This window comes from Musa acuminata, chromosome BXJ3-11, assembly GCF_036884655.1.
Source record: "Musa acuminata AAA Group cultivar baxijiao chromosome BXJ3-11, Cavendish_Baxijiao_AAA, whole genome shotgun sequence".
Taxonomy (NCBI): domain Eukaryota; kingdom Viridiplantae; phylum Streptophyta; class Magnoliopsida; order Zingiberales; family Musaceae; genus Musa; species Musa acuminata.
This window is the reverse complement of record NC_088359.1, coordinates 9,833,385-9,846,045: the sequence shown is the minus strand read 5'-3', so window position 1 is coordinate 9,846,045 and position 12,661 is coordinate 9,833,385. Positions and strand designations below refer to the sequence as shown.

General features: G+C 34.3%; 2 protein-coding genes and 1 non-coding gene across 5 annotated transcripts in view; 2 read left to right on the top strand and 1 right to left on the bottom strand.

Moving 5' to 3' along the window:
• Window positions 1-1,801: 1,801 nt before the first annotated feature.
• On the bottom strand, window positions 1,802-1,875 carry TRNAI-UAU (transfer RNA isoleucine (anticodon UAU)). The gene has a single exon. It is a non-coding gene; the product is annotated as a tRNA-Ile (tRNA).
• A 2,898-nt stretch (window positions 1,876-4,773) lies between these two features.
• Window positions 4,774-5,340, top strand: LOC135652687 (probable E3 ubiquitin-protein ligase ATL45). The gene has a single exon (XM_065173826.1). The coding sequence runs from the start codon at window positions 4,806-4,808 to the stop codon at window positions 5,244-5,246; it is 441 nt and encodes a 146-aa protein (XP_065029898.1). The 5' UTR covers window positions 4,774-4,805; the 3' UTR covers window positions 5,247-5,340.
• A 2,070-nt stretch (window positions 5,341-7,410) lies between these two features.
• LOC103971234 (probable pre-mRNA-splicing factor ATP-dependent RNA helicase DEAH9) overlaps window positions 7,411-12,661 on the top strand; it is a 39,035-nt gene continuing 33,784 nt past the window's right edge. For 2 of the 3 annotated variants that reach the window (XM_009385201.3, XM_065173292.1), the window contains exons 1-9: window positions 7,411-7,593; window positions 7,715-7,859; window positions 9,657-9,731; window positions 10,809-10,898; window positions 11,021-11,100; window positions 11,333-11,402; window positions 11,499-11,584; window positions 11,972-12,041; window positions 12,174-12,269. In XM_009385201.3, coding sequence (XP_009383476.2) covers window positions 7,484-7,593; window positions 7,715-7,859; window positions 9,657-9,731; window positions 10,809-10,898; window positions 11,021-11,100; window positions 11,333-11,402; window positions 11,499-11,584; window positions 11,972-12,041; window positions 12,174-12,269 — 822 coding nt within the window. In that variant the 5' untranslated portion in view covers window positions 7,411-7,483. Of the gene's footprint in view, window positions 7,594-7,714; window positions 7,860-9,656; window positions 9,732-10,808; window positions 10,899-11,020; window positions 11,101-11,332; window positions 11,403-11,498; window positions 11,585-11,971; window positions 12,042-12,173; window positions 12,270-12,661 lie in introns of those variants that run through there. The other variant, XM_009385203.3, reaches the window with a different exon arrangement.

The window sequence follows — 12,661 nt, the reverse complement described above, 5'->3', positions numbered from 1 at the left end:
ATCGTAATCTTTTCGAACCAATCTTATCAAGTTACTTACTATGTATGTTTGCATGTCCACATATCAAAACAAAATTTAATTTGGCTAGACATAATAACAAAAATTGCAAAAAGAAAAACAAAAAATTATAACTAAATACGAGTTGTTAAATGGGACGGGAAATAACAATGTTGGATGGTAAAGAAAAGGAGTTTAAATCCTTAACTTTATTGAGACAATTTTCATACTGTCAAATCAGAAACAAGGAACTATTTTAGGTACTTTTGTCATTCATATTTTCTTATAGATCTTAGTTCAGCAGGCCTTGTGACATTCTATATCTAAAGAGCAATTTTTTTTCCCCCTATAATAGAACATCGTTTTCTGCTCTAATAGAAATTCTTATATTTAGCAGTAGACCTAATAGATTATGCTCATGTACTATTATATCTAGCAGCTTATAGGTACATAACAACATTATTTTAAACTGCAACACTTTGAAAAAATGACAATTGAAGCACTAAACATTTATAAAATATTTAAAATATACACAAAATTACAATTAAAAACTGAAATTTATTGTCTTGAATTCAAAATGAATTAAAAAAAGGTAAGGAGTAATTAAGAAGGTCTCAAATGACAATTATCCAATAATTGATAATCAAAATAAATTAATACACACACAAAATTATGCCACAAAAGATAAAAAATTTATTATCCAAGAGACAGGTGATACCTTAAATTCTTTCATAATTTGTAGAGTATTAAGCATTCCTTGATTTATAATTAATGTTTATGTCATAAGACAAGTTTATTATCTGTACAACTTTTATCAAAGAAAAGAGTATGACAGAAATATTTTGAGCATCAGAGACATCATTTGATGAGTATAACTAGTTTTGAAGTTTCCTAATTTCTCAAGCTGAAGAAGAAATTATAATGTGGAATTGTATGAAAATATTTGTATTCATTTTAATAAGAAGTTTCTAAAGGACTTGAACTATAGGACTATGACCCAATTTATTATAAGGTTTTATAAAATCAATAGAGCCTAGTTATTCCTATAACTATGAATTCACCACAATCTATATGTATATTATCACTAGACGAGTTTCATTAAAATATAAGGGAAAAAATTGTGTATTTCAAAATTATTATCAGTCTAACAAAAACTTATGATCTTTATGGGGAAAAACATGTGTATCACAAAATTATTATCAATCTAACCGCAATTATTATCGAAAATAATAATATTTGAGTAGGAATGCATCTTTCTAAAACCACTATAACACATGTTCCTAATCATCATAATATATTTTACAAAAGATAAAGATCACATTAAACGATGTATTACATATATAAAATATGCAAATAGAACTAAATTTGATGAGGCAATGTAAAGTTGTAATAATCAAATCACACAGAAGATAGAATTAAAATTACAAAAATTTGGTGGTCAAATGATCACATATATTCCTAATCGCCATACTATGATTTTACAAAAGAGAAAGATCACATTAAACAATGTAAAACGTATATAAAATATGCTAATAAAACTAAATTTGATTAGACATGTAACGTAAAGTTGCAATAATCAGAGAATGCACAGGATATAATTAAAATTACATCAATTTGGTGCTCAATTGAATCATAGCTCTTATTTCAACTTTCTTTTTAAATCTTTAATAGAAACTGATAAGAAGTATTAACTAACCTGAGTATATTTTGACCATTTATATTTGCCTAAAATGTGCTAATACAATAAACCTTGTCACAAAATACATGCAACATAACAAAATTAACTTTAACTTTAAAAGAGTTATGGTCCCGGCGGGGCTCGAACCCGCGACCTTCGGCTCATAAGACCAACGCTCTAACCAACTGAGCTACGGGACCATATGTTTCTAGTTGTTAAGAAATCTTAATGAACAAATATTTACTTATGGTAAGAATTTTAAAAATAGTTTAATATTTCACATTAATAAAATCCATTATCCAATATTTTGATTCTCTAGAATACATAAAATTGTCAAACCTATATTGACTTGTGTCAATATAAGATAATTTCTTGAGTAGAAAATTTTAAAAAATTAAACGTCTAACACGAAAACTAATTGATAAATATCCTCTTGCTTATTCAAATAATGCACATTGTAAAAATATCTAATGAATCCTGTTTTCATTTTTTCTAATAAGACCATCAGGGCAACACATATAGGAATGAGACAGACAATAACCGACTGAAAATGTTGCATAAATATTTATTTTTCAACTCATACATTGTGAAAATTTTTTATCACCATTCCATGAAGGATATAATTAATTACATTAGAAGAAGAAGAAAATATATTTACATCAAGTACATATATAAATTTATTTATGAACTAATTTTATATCCATTAATGGACATAATATATCTCGTCTAATCATCGAGAACTAACATGAGACACCAATCAACTATTGACTAGCAATTCTCTTATTGGACGTTAACTAGATTGATAACATGCTTTATAAGAGGGAACATTATCTTTTCCTAAGCAAAAGGCAGGTGTATCTAGAATTTCAAGGAAGGAGATAAAGAAAAGGATGAGTTACTTTTTTTTTTTTTTTTTCTTTAGTAACTTTACATATACTTGTATTTAATTATTAAAAAACAACAATCTAGACATAAGGAATAACAAAAATATATTGATAAGTTTACTAATCAGGTTGATCTATCTTGCTTTTATCCAGCAACTAGTAAATGTTCTAGTCAAGAAGATATTTAAAGAACCTTCAGATCTAAATGGAAGACTTTCAATTAAAACCGAAACATATCAGATGTAAAAAATCATTAGGTAAACTTTTTGATGTCCTACTAAAGGAATTAAGAGTTTGATAAGGAAATATAATTAATAAATTGTACTCTTGATAATTCAGATAAAGCATGCTGTAAAAATATCTAATAGATTCTATTTTAATTCTTAAATAATAAAACCCATGGTAGTGTCAGATGGTAGTGAGGTAGAAAATGTCATATTGGAATAAAGCATGCTGTAAAAATATCTAATATATTATATTTTAATTTTCAACTAATAAAATGCATGGTAGTGTCAGCTAGGAGTGAGATGGACCATTTTCCTAATTATATAAAAATGACAAGATAGTGTCAGATAAATATCTTATTTTCTTTGTAACAAATAGAGGAATAGTGAAAATTTTAATTATTATTTCCATGAAGGACATAATATCTATTCATATCATTTACATTAAGTTCGATATACAATTTTGTTTATGAAATAATGGTATAACCTATTTAGTTATCCGAAACTATCATGGAGCAACTATTCAACTACTGACTAGCAATTCTTGTCTCAGGAAGTTAACAAGATTAATAAGATGCTCCGTAGGAGGGGCATTTCATGAGTATCTTATCCTCCAAAAACAGGAAAAATGTATTTAAAATTACAATTAAGGAGCTCAGAAGATAAAGAGTTGCTAAATAACTTGTTTTTTTTTTTTTTTTGGTTTCAGCTTTGCATATTAGACGTATTTGACTAATAAAACAACAACAAACAAGATATAAGGAAAACACCCATATGTTGGTTAGTTTACTTATTAGATTTGCCTATTCATATTATTTACATTAAGTTCGATATACAAATTTATCTATGAACTCATTTATATCCATTAATCTGACCAACCAAAGGACCAATTTAACTACTGATTAGCAATCCTTATCTTAGGGAGTTAACATGATTAATAGCATGCTTTGTAGGAGGGACACTACAGGAGTACCTTACCCTAAAAAAAGGACAAATGTATTTAAAATTCCAATTAAGGAGATCAAAAGATAAAGAGTTTCTAAAGATCTTGATTTTTATTGGCAACTTTACACATTTGTTGTATTTGATTATTAAAAAACAACAAACTAGACATAAGGAAACCAACCATAGATTGATTAGTTTCCTTAAGCTATTAAACATCTTGATATATTTTTCTTTTCTTGCAACTTTAGAAATTATCTGTGCCTAATTATTAAATAAAACAACAAAGTAGATACAAGGAACACAACCATAGATTGATGAGTTTACTTATCAGCAACCAGTAAATGTTCGAGAATAATGTTCGAACGAAACAAAACCTATAGAATCGTATCAGAGCCCATTAGATTCCAAACTAGGAAGTATCACAAAATGAAGAAACAGAAAGGAACCGGACCTTGACGCGGAGCTTTATTTTAGGGCTTCGATGACGGTGCTACTACGCCCGACCGCCTCATCGGTCTTCCACCCTCCCCTAAGTTGCTAGTTCCTCTCTTTCGATCGACGGGTGGACGATGACGCCGAGGGCTGGCGGCGATGGATAGGCAGCGGCGGACCGGGGATTAGGAGGAGGAGGAGGAGAGTGAGGGAGAAAGGGAGGGAAGGGAAGAGGTAATTGGAATGGATGGACGAGGGAACGTGTGACGTGGGTTGGTCGTGTCGCTTTATATATATCGAGGATTAGGTTATAGAACTAACTCTACTCTATACGTATTACGTATTTATACATTAAATATACGTATCTATACTCTTTTTTTGTGTATACCTATTTATACTCTCTAAATCGTGTCTATTTATATTTATACGGATACATTATACATATTTATACTGTTTGTGACATCATTTTTTTATCTCAAAAGAAAATTTAGGATTCGAAATTCCATCTTATATATATATATGTATATGTATATATATATGTATACATATATGTATACATATATATATATATATACATATATATATATATATATATATATATATATAGTGCAACCCTCGACAAGCGCTTCGAACCAATCATCCAACATGGGCGTCGGAGCTGCTGTCCTTATCGCCGTGGCCGCTTGCGTCCTCCTCGTCATCGGGGCCCTGTACGTCCGTTGCGTCAGCCGCCGCTTCAACGCGACCGTCGCCCGCAACTCGCCGCCCAAGATCACCGGACTCGGGTCACCCTCCATAGCCGCCCTGCCCACGGTCGCCTACCAGAGGCCCCGCGAGGACCGCGGCGCGTCACGGACGCTGTGCAGCGTCTGCCTCGGCGCCATGAGCGAAGGCGAGTTGGTGCGGGTGCTGCCAGCCTGCGCTCACGTCTTCCATGTCGACTGCATCGACGCCTGGTTGCGCGCCCGCGCGACGTGCCCCGTGTGCCGCTCCGATCTCAAGCTCTCCCACCTGGTGGACACCGGAGAGTCGGAGATTCCTCCTCCTCCTCCTTCGCCTCCTATTTCTTCCACCACTGTAGTTTGAATTCAGCTCGAAGTTGTTGTAAGGTCACAGTAGCGTAATCGAGAGGTAAACTTGTCGTGTCCAAAGGGTGTATGTATAAAGAGTGAGATGGGCATATAATTTCCTCCCTTGATCTTTCAACATTTCCTTATTGCTATCGTAGCACATCTTTTGTTGATCGAGCGAACAACCTGTTATCTCGTAATTATATGGCGCATAAGATGAAACAAGGAAATCTTCTCCTGTGAATTCAACTCGATGATCTCTTTGTTTTTCGTTTATTGACTCTGCATGGATCATCTTCCAAATTTCATATTTCAAATTATAAATGACTAATTAACATTTGGTCACATCAACAACGTAATTAAGCGTGGTTTGGGCGGCCATACTAAATGGTTTAACTTGATTTGATTACATCGAATTTGTGTCATTTATAATTATATGTATATATATTTTTTGTCGGTCCATATGTTAATTTGTTTAATATATATTACTTCCGTTGTAAGACTTGACTTCGCTTCTCATTAAAAATAAATAAATAAATAAATGGCATGACTTGTGTCCGATTCCCATTAAAAAAAACAATGTGAGAAAGAAGAGCACAGAGACGACGCCTGCATCTTTCGTTTATTATTACGACAAGGGACTATAGAAATAAATATCTAATTCTACATACATGTTCGATAAATTTGTTATTTCATAATCTTTTAATGAATTCCTGCAACAAAAAAAAAATCATTTTGGATTTTTTCCACAAACAATACCCATTTTAATCTTTTTCTTTATTTAATGTTATAAATTAACGCTCCTTTATTTGTCCACTTCCTCTCTGTTTAGTTTGGTTTTTTGTCCAAATCAATGCATTAAGAACCTTTTTTTAAGTATATGATCCGAACAAAACATAAAAGTTGAGGTTTTTCTCATGAAATCAGCCAAAAGTAGATTCTCAAATCAATTTTAGGACTTCAGGTATGTGAATAGTCAGTTGGATTTGGATTTGGATTTGAAATTGAGGACTCATACAACACCTTTCTCTCTCTTTTTTTTTTTCTTTTTCTCTCCCCCTCTTAATAGTCAGAAATGATCGGAGAAGACATGATTATGGTTACGACATCAATGCTTGCAAAGATAAAATAAAATAAATTATATAAATTAATAATAATTGAGAGGTTGTATTTAGTAAAATTATATTTTATTATTTTAAGTGGTTGTATGGACCAATAGCAATCTCCATTAACAAATATATTCATTGTCATTTATAAAAATAATTTAAAAGAAAGAGCAAATTTCAAAAAAAAAAAAATCCAAAGCTTCCACCTTTTCAGTGTCTCCTATTTTCTAAAATATGAGATTATTCCTTCGCCTCGTTATTCTATCGGGGCTACTTTCAACTACGTCATCATCTTGAACATCCACTTAATTTTGCTCTTTATTAACGTTAACAAAATCTCATGATACTATAATATACCTCTCATTGACTCGTTACCTGATAACATTGGATTTGGTAGTGCCATGATCGTCTTTACTTATGATCGATCGTATTTGCCTTCATGCTACTAATGTGAACTGGGCGACAGGGATATTGAGAAACTTCTTATTCTTAGATTCCATCATCACTCACTTGCTCCAGTGTCGTTCGCTCGCTTTTGATTTTCGTGCACTTAGCCACAAATGCTATAGATAAGGAGAAGTTAGTTGATGCTAGTTTTATTAGGAAAATTAATGATATGTCTAGAGAAGTATCGAAGCAACAAGCAAGAGTATAGAGATTGATTGAGAATCTATGGGGGAAGGGATCGACAAAAGGAGTGTCATAAGACGATAAAGGGCAAGGCTAATCAATCCTCATGGGTCTTTTTTGATGAGACAGTCGGTAACTAGACCCTAGGCCCGGGGGGGCCACAAGTGAAACCATATAGACCTCTATGCTTAATGATAATACGAAGATTATGGATAATTTTTATTAAAAATTCAGTCGAAATAAAACAAAAAAGGATACTAAAAAAATAATTTTTTTGGGCCCTACGAGAAATTGATTAATTGAAGTTAAAATTGATATAGGTATAAAATTATGTAATTATAATTAGATTTATGATAGTTTAGATTGTAAATATTTGATTAGATTTGAAAATGAATAGAATAAAAATTCACCTAAATGACCAGTTTATTAGCCGGCAATCGGGCACGGTCGGTGTCGGCGCGCCCTAAAATTTTGAGTTTGTCCGCGGCTCCGCAGCGTTCTCGCCTGCGGTGAACATATGGCTCAGTTCTGGCGACCGGGCTCGGAGCGACCCCGAGCGACGCTAGTTGACGATGAAGAGGGCGGCGTCCTTTTCGTCTCCCCGCCTCCTCCCTCCTCATCCTCCGGGTAATCTCCCTTCTTCCGTCTCTCCCCCTCACTTTTGGTTGATTCTTTGCCACGCCCGGTAGACGGATTCTTATGCTTTCCATGTAAACCCTAATGTTCTGGGTATTGTTGGATCGAATAGGTTCGGACACTCGAGCTTGGAGAGGCAGCGGCAGAGGCTGCCGGTGTTCAAGTACCGGGATGCGATCCTTTACCTGGTGGAGAATCACGCTACTACGATTATCGTTGGTGAGACCGGCAGCGGGAAGACCACCCAGATACCCCAGGTTGACTTTTGCATTCAATGTCATGGCCTTCTGAAGAACTGGAATTCTTGGAAGTTTTTAGGATAATTTGTTGGAGCTGAATTATTTGGTCTTAGTCATTTTGACGCTTCTGCTGGACCTGTATGGACCCATTTCTTGGTTATGTGCCATGCTATTTAAAGAATTGGATGCATTAGCTCTTGGTGTCGGTGGCCAATGCCGAGGTAGAAGGTCAGAGTGACCCGGTTCACGATTCGAGTCTTGATACACATGAAAATCTTTCTCGAGTTGGTCGACAATGCTTGATGATGAGGATTCCAGATGTCCATTCTCCTGCAACAAGACCTATGTTGAGTGCTCCTCTCGACCATGTCTCTCCGATGCCAAGTTAGAAAATAGCGAGATGGATTTATGTGCATTATAGAGAGAGTCTAGTCTGGTGCAATGCATTGACAAGCACCTTTTATATTCGGGGCGTGCAATATTTTTCATTTTGATTCTAGTTGGTGTGGCAGATTTGCTTTGTTGCATTTTGTCCTGGCCTCTGCAGCTGGCAGCTACATGTTAAATCCTAGCCGTGGGTGAATATTTCCCCTATCAGGATAATTTGCCAATTTGGAAAAAGTTCTGCAAAATATTTATATTCACACATACATTAGTCCATGCGAGCTGGGAAACTTGCACTTTACCTGCAAGTCCCGGGGCCTTCTCACCCTGGTTAGTATATGGTCTATCTAATCTTTTCCTCATCAATGATCATGACTTGGCTTGATGAGAGTGTTGACCAATGACTTGAAGGTCTAAAAACATGTGATCCATAACGTTTGCTTAAGTTTATGGACCTGATGGTACCAGGTCCATCTAGTCCTGTATACTATTTCATCCTTCTTGTTCTCCCACTCATAGTCTAGGTGTCCTCGTCAACGCATAGCCATGTGATTCCAAATGTTTGTGCTTAAGTTTATGATATTAGGTCCATCTAGTCCGATATACTATTGCTTTCATCCTTCTTGTTTGTCCACTCAAAAGTTTGGCGTCCTTGTCAACGCATAGTCTGGAATCATGCTTAGCAGACATTGTGATATTACTATACTTGCTCTGATGTGAGTTCCCATGAATATCTTGAAGGTCTCAAATCATGTGATCCCAAAATATGTCAGTCCAAGTTGATGATTGTAGGCTCATCTAACCTATATAAAATCATATTCATTCTCTTACAGTTTGAGTGGGACTATTTAAGGTGTCACATCAACTCTTTTGACAAGATTTAGTTATTCCTCAACAGAAGCTTGAGAGAGCAGTTGAGCATGATATCTTCATCCTAACAAATTCTTGAATTATATTTCTTCTTCAATTTGTTATCCTAACTAGTCTTATCCATCCATATTACAAGAGAAATTCTATTGCAAGATCATCTAGCTTTTAGCACTTGATGGAAGTAAACACTGTTACCATCTTCTAATTGAAGCCATTTCATTGTTGCCTTCTGTTGTGTGTGTATGCATGGAACATCTGTAGTAATCTTGATCATGTGTAAATTTATTATTATTTTCATATTAATATTATCAATATGTTCATGTTAATATATCATTGATCATATAACCACTTCTGCTTACTTCCATGTCATTTGAACAACTTAGGACTTTTGTATTTATTAGTAGTTTAGATACAACAACAACATTGTCCAAACTATTTGGGGTCAGCTACATGGATCTTTTTCTGCAATTGAAATCTATATATAATTTATCAATAGTTTAGATAACATCTCTAATATTTTTATAGTATACTGTTTGTTGAATGATCTGTTTTCTTTGCAAGTATCTTAAAGAGGCAGGTTGGGCTGAAGGTGGTCGTGTTGTAGCTTGCACACAACCTAGGCGATTGGCTGTTCAGGTGATTACTGTTGCATAGTTTTGATCTATTACTGTGTGTATTATGCTTCCAATTCTACCAACCAGTAATTATTTTCTTCTCTTTCAAATTGTCTAACTAGTTTAGTTATAGTTTTTGTGCCTAAAAAGAATTTTTTGCTGATAAGTGTGCATTGGCTTGGTCTATGCTAACACTACCATTAGGGTTTGTGGAAATGGGCTTGCTCAATTGGTAATTTGAACAAAATATGTCCATTTGGCTCAGTTTGGTTCACAGTTTACTATATATCAATGTTGGGATGTTAAAAGACCACTGAACATTATGAAATAATATGTTATAGATTAACAAATATATAAATAAAGTATTTCTTATCGTGTATACTATCGTCTGGTAATGTTTAATTTATGTAAAATAATGATATACTTTGTCCTAGTGATGTTGTGATGCAAACTAAAACTACGACTTCAGATAACACATTGTCTTTAAAATAAATCATTTCTGGAAGCTGAACAAAACATTGTTGGTCACGTGTAAGTACGGTTAGTTAAGGCAACATCTAGTCATGTTGGCTGTTCTACCAAGTGGTTTACAATTTGTGTAGGATTTTATATTTGCTGTCCATCTCGTAGCTTCATTTATTCACCGTTTTATCCCTTTTGTTTCCTCTGTCCCCTCTATTGCTCTTGTTCTTTTGCAGTTTGCACTACTGCTACATTTCTTCTCCCTTTCCTCCTTTGTTTATTTGTTCTTATCTAAGATTTCCTTGTTTTCAGCTGTGTCTGCTGGAAGCTGGCCACTTATGTGGCCATCATACTCTTATATCTACGCTACCCCAGCTGCTGAATACAACTTCCACTTTTTAGAACATTTATTTACATTTGCAAAATAAGACATCTGGGCACTCAAGCAATAAAAGAAATCATCAGATTTAGTTCGACTCATTGATCGTCAGATTCTTTGCCAGTAGAAACATAATTAATGCTTCATTCTTGACATGTTAAAAGGTAGGTAAAAAATGTAATCACTTGGAATTGCCTTACCCTTTGGTGGTTCATTAACAATGTAATTATACTTTTTTTTTGTATTGCACTCATATAGTCAGTCGCATCACGGGTAGCTGAGGAGATGGGTGTCAAAATTGGAGAAGAAGTTGGTTATACTATACGATTTGAAGATCAGACAAATCCGGTAATAACTTTCATGATTGTTGACATTTCTGTCTGAAGTGTCGGGATATGAAGCATCTTTCTATCTTGAACATTGGATATCACCTAATAAGTTTTGGTTATGGATCTGCGTATTTGGTGTAGAGTGTGACTGTGATAAAATTTCTCACTGATGGGGTGCTGATCAGAGAAATGATGGATGATCCTCTTTTAACCAAGTATAGGTACTGCTAATGATTTATATGTGGTTGCTTTCTTACGTCTTCATATATGTTTATGAAGATAAAATTATTCTTATTGAGTAATTCATGTGATTTCTACTCCAACATGAATTGTTTGCATTTATGCTTTACTTTCTCCCTCTTTTTCTTTTTTGATTTTCATTTGATAGCGATAGAGTGTCTTACAATAGTATCCTTGAATGACTCTTTTATCTGTTTGTCTTGCCTTGCCTAGTGTCATAATGGTGGACGAGGCTCATGAAAGATCCTTGTCAACGGACATGTTATTAGGCCTCTTGAAGAAGGTGAACTTTTTAATGAACCTATCTAGCTTTTATCTCATTAAAAGTGCTACTCTCTCTTTTATATTTTTAAGCTAATGTTGTGTATTAATATTCCAGATCCAACGCCGGAGGCCTGAGTTGCGTATAATCATATCATCTGCAACAATTGAGGCAAAGTCCATGTCAACTTTTTTCCAAGCTAGGTCATGTCCTTAATTAGTTTAGTTTATCATTTTTGACTTCTGCTTTATATAATCATCTTGCTTTATTCAGTCCCAATGAACCTTTTTCTGGACTCCTTTGAAAGTGAACTATAATTATTTTATTTTGCCAAATCCAAGCATTATTTGGTATTACCTTTTTTTTCTCTCCTCTTTCCTTACCTCCATCCTGAAATTCTCTTCTGGGGCATCTCCTTGTCTTCTCCATGATTTTTTCCTTATAAATTTAATTTCAGCTACTACGCGTGGTTGATTATCTTTGGTACCATGTTTTACAAATAGTACATAATCAACCTTTATAATTATATTTATATATTTTAGAGCATCTTTATTTGCTACAACTTTTTGATTGTCATTTATTGCATTCAGAAAGAAGGATTTACGGCATGCAGCTGAAGACTCTGTGCCAAGTCATCTGCCTGCCGTCCTTTCTGTTGAAGTATGCTCTGATAATGTTTGTGTTTCAATATTTTGTCTCGATGTACTTATTGCTTACTGTTAGAACTGTTACAAAGTGATCTTTATATTGTAAATGAACTGTACCATTAGCTGACTAACTTTAGTGTGTTAGGGTAAAGGTTATACTGTGGAAATTCATTATGTTGAAGAGCCAGTGCCTGATTATTTGCAAGCCGCTGTTGGTACTGTTCTATCAATCAATGATAAGGTAGATTTCTGCTTGGCTAAAGTAATGGTGGTTTACTTGAAAAATCATTTTGCTGGTTCGTGATGTTCTTAATCTGTCATTTGCAAAATCTAAGTTAAAATTGCAGTGCACACCATTCCTGCAACTTAGTTAAAAGCATTTGCATTCCCTAAGTTGATATGGTACTTGCTGCATGCCACCCGTTGGTCACAGGCCTGTGCATTAGTCCAGTTTGTGCATAGGTTACAATAGGTACATCTTTTTCTTATGCTGTTGCTATTCTGGGAAAGGTGGCACAGAATGACAGGGGTATTTGTTGCTGAATAATCTCTGCATGTTGATTGACAATATAAAATTCCATTGACATGCAAGTCTTGATAACTTAGAAGTTATTATTCGGAGCTGTTATGTCA

What these genes read in the sequence shown, in the direction of transcription:
- LOC135652687 (XM_065173826.1), top strand. Translation starts at nt 4,806, where the DNA reads ATGGGCGTCGGAGCTGCTGTCCTTATCGCCGTGGCCGCTTGCGTCCTC.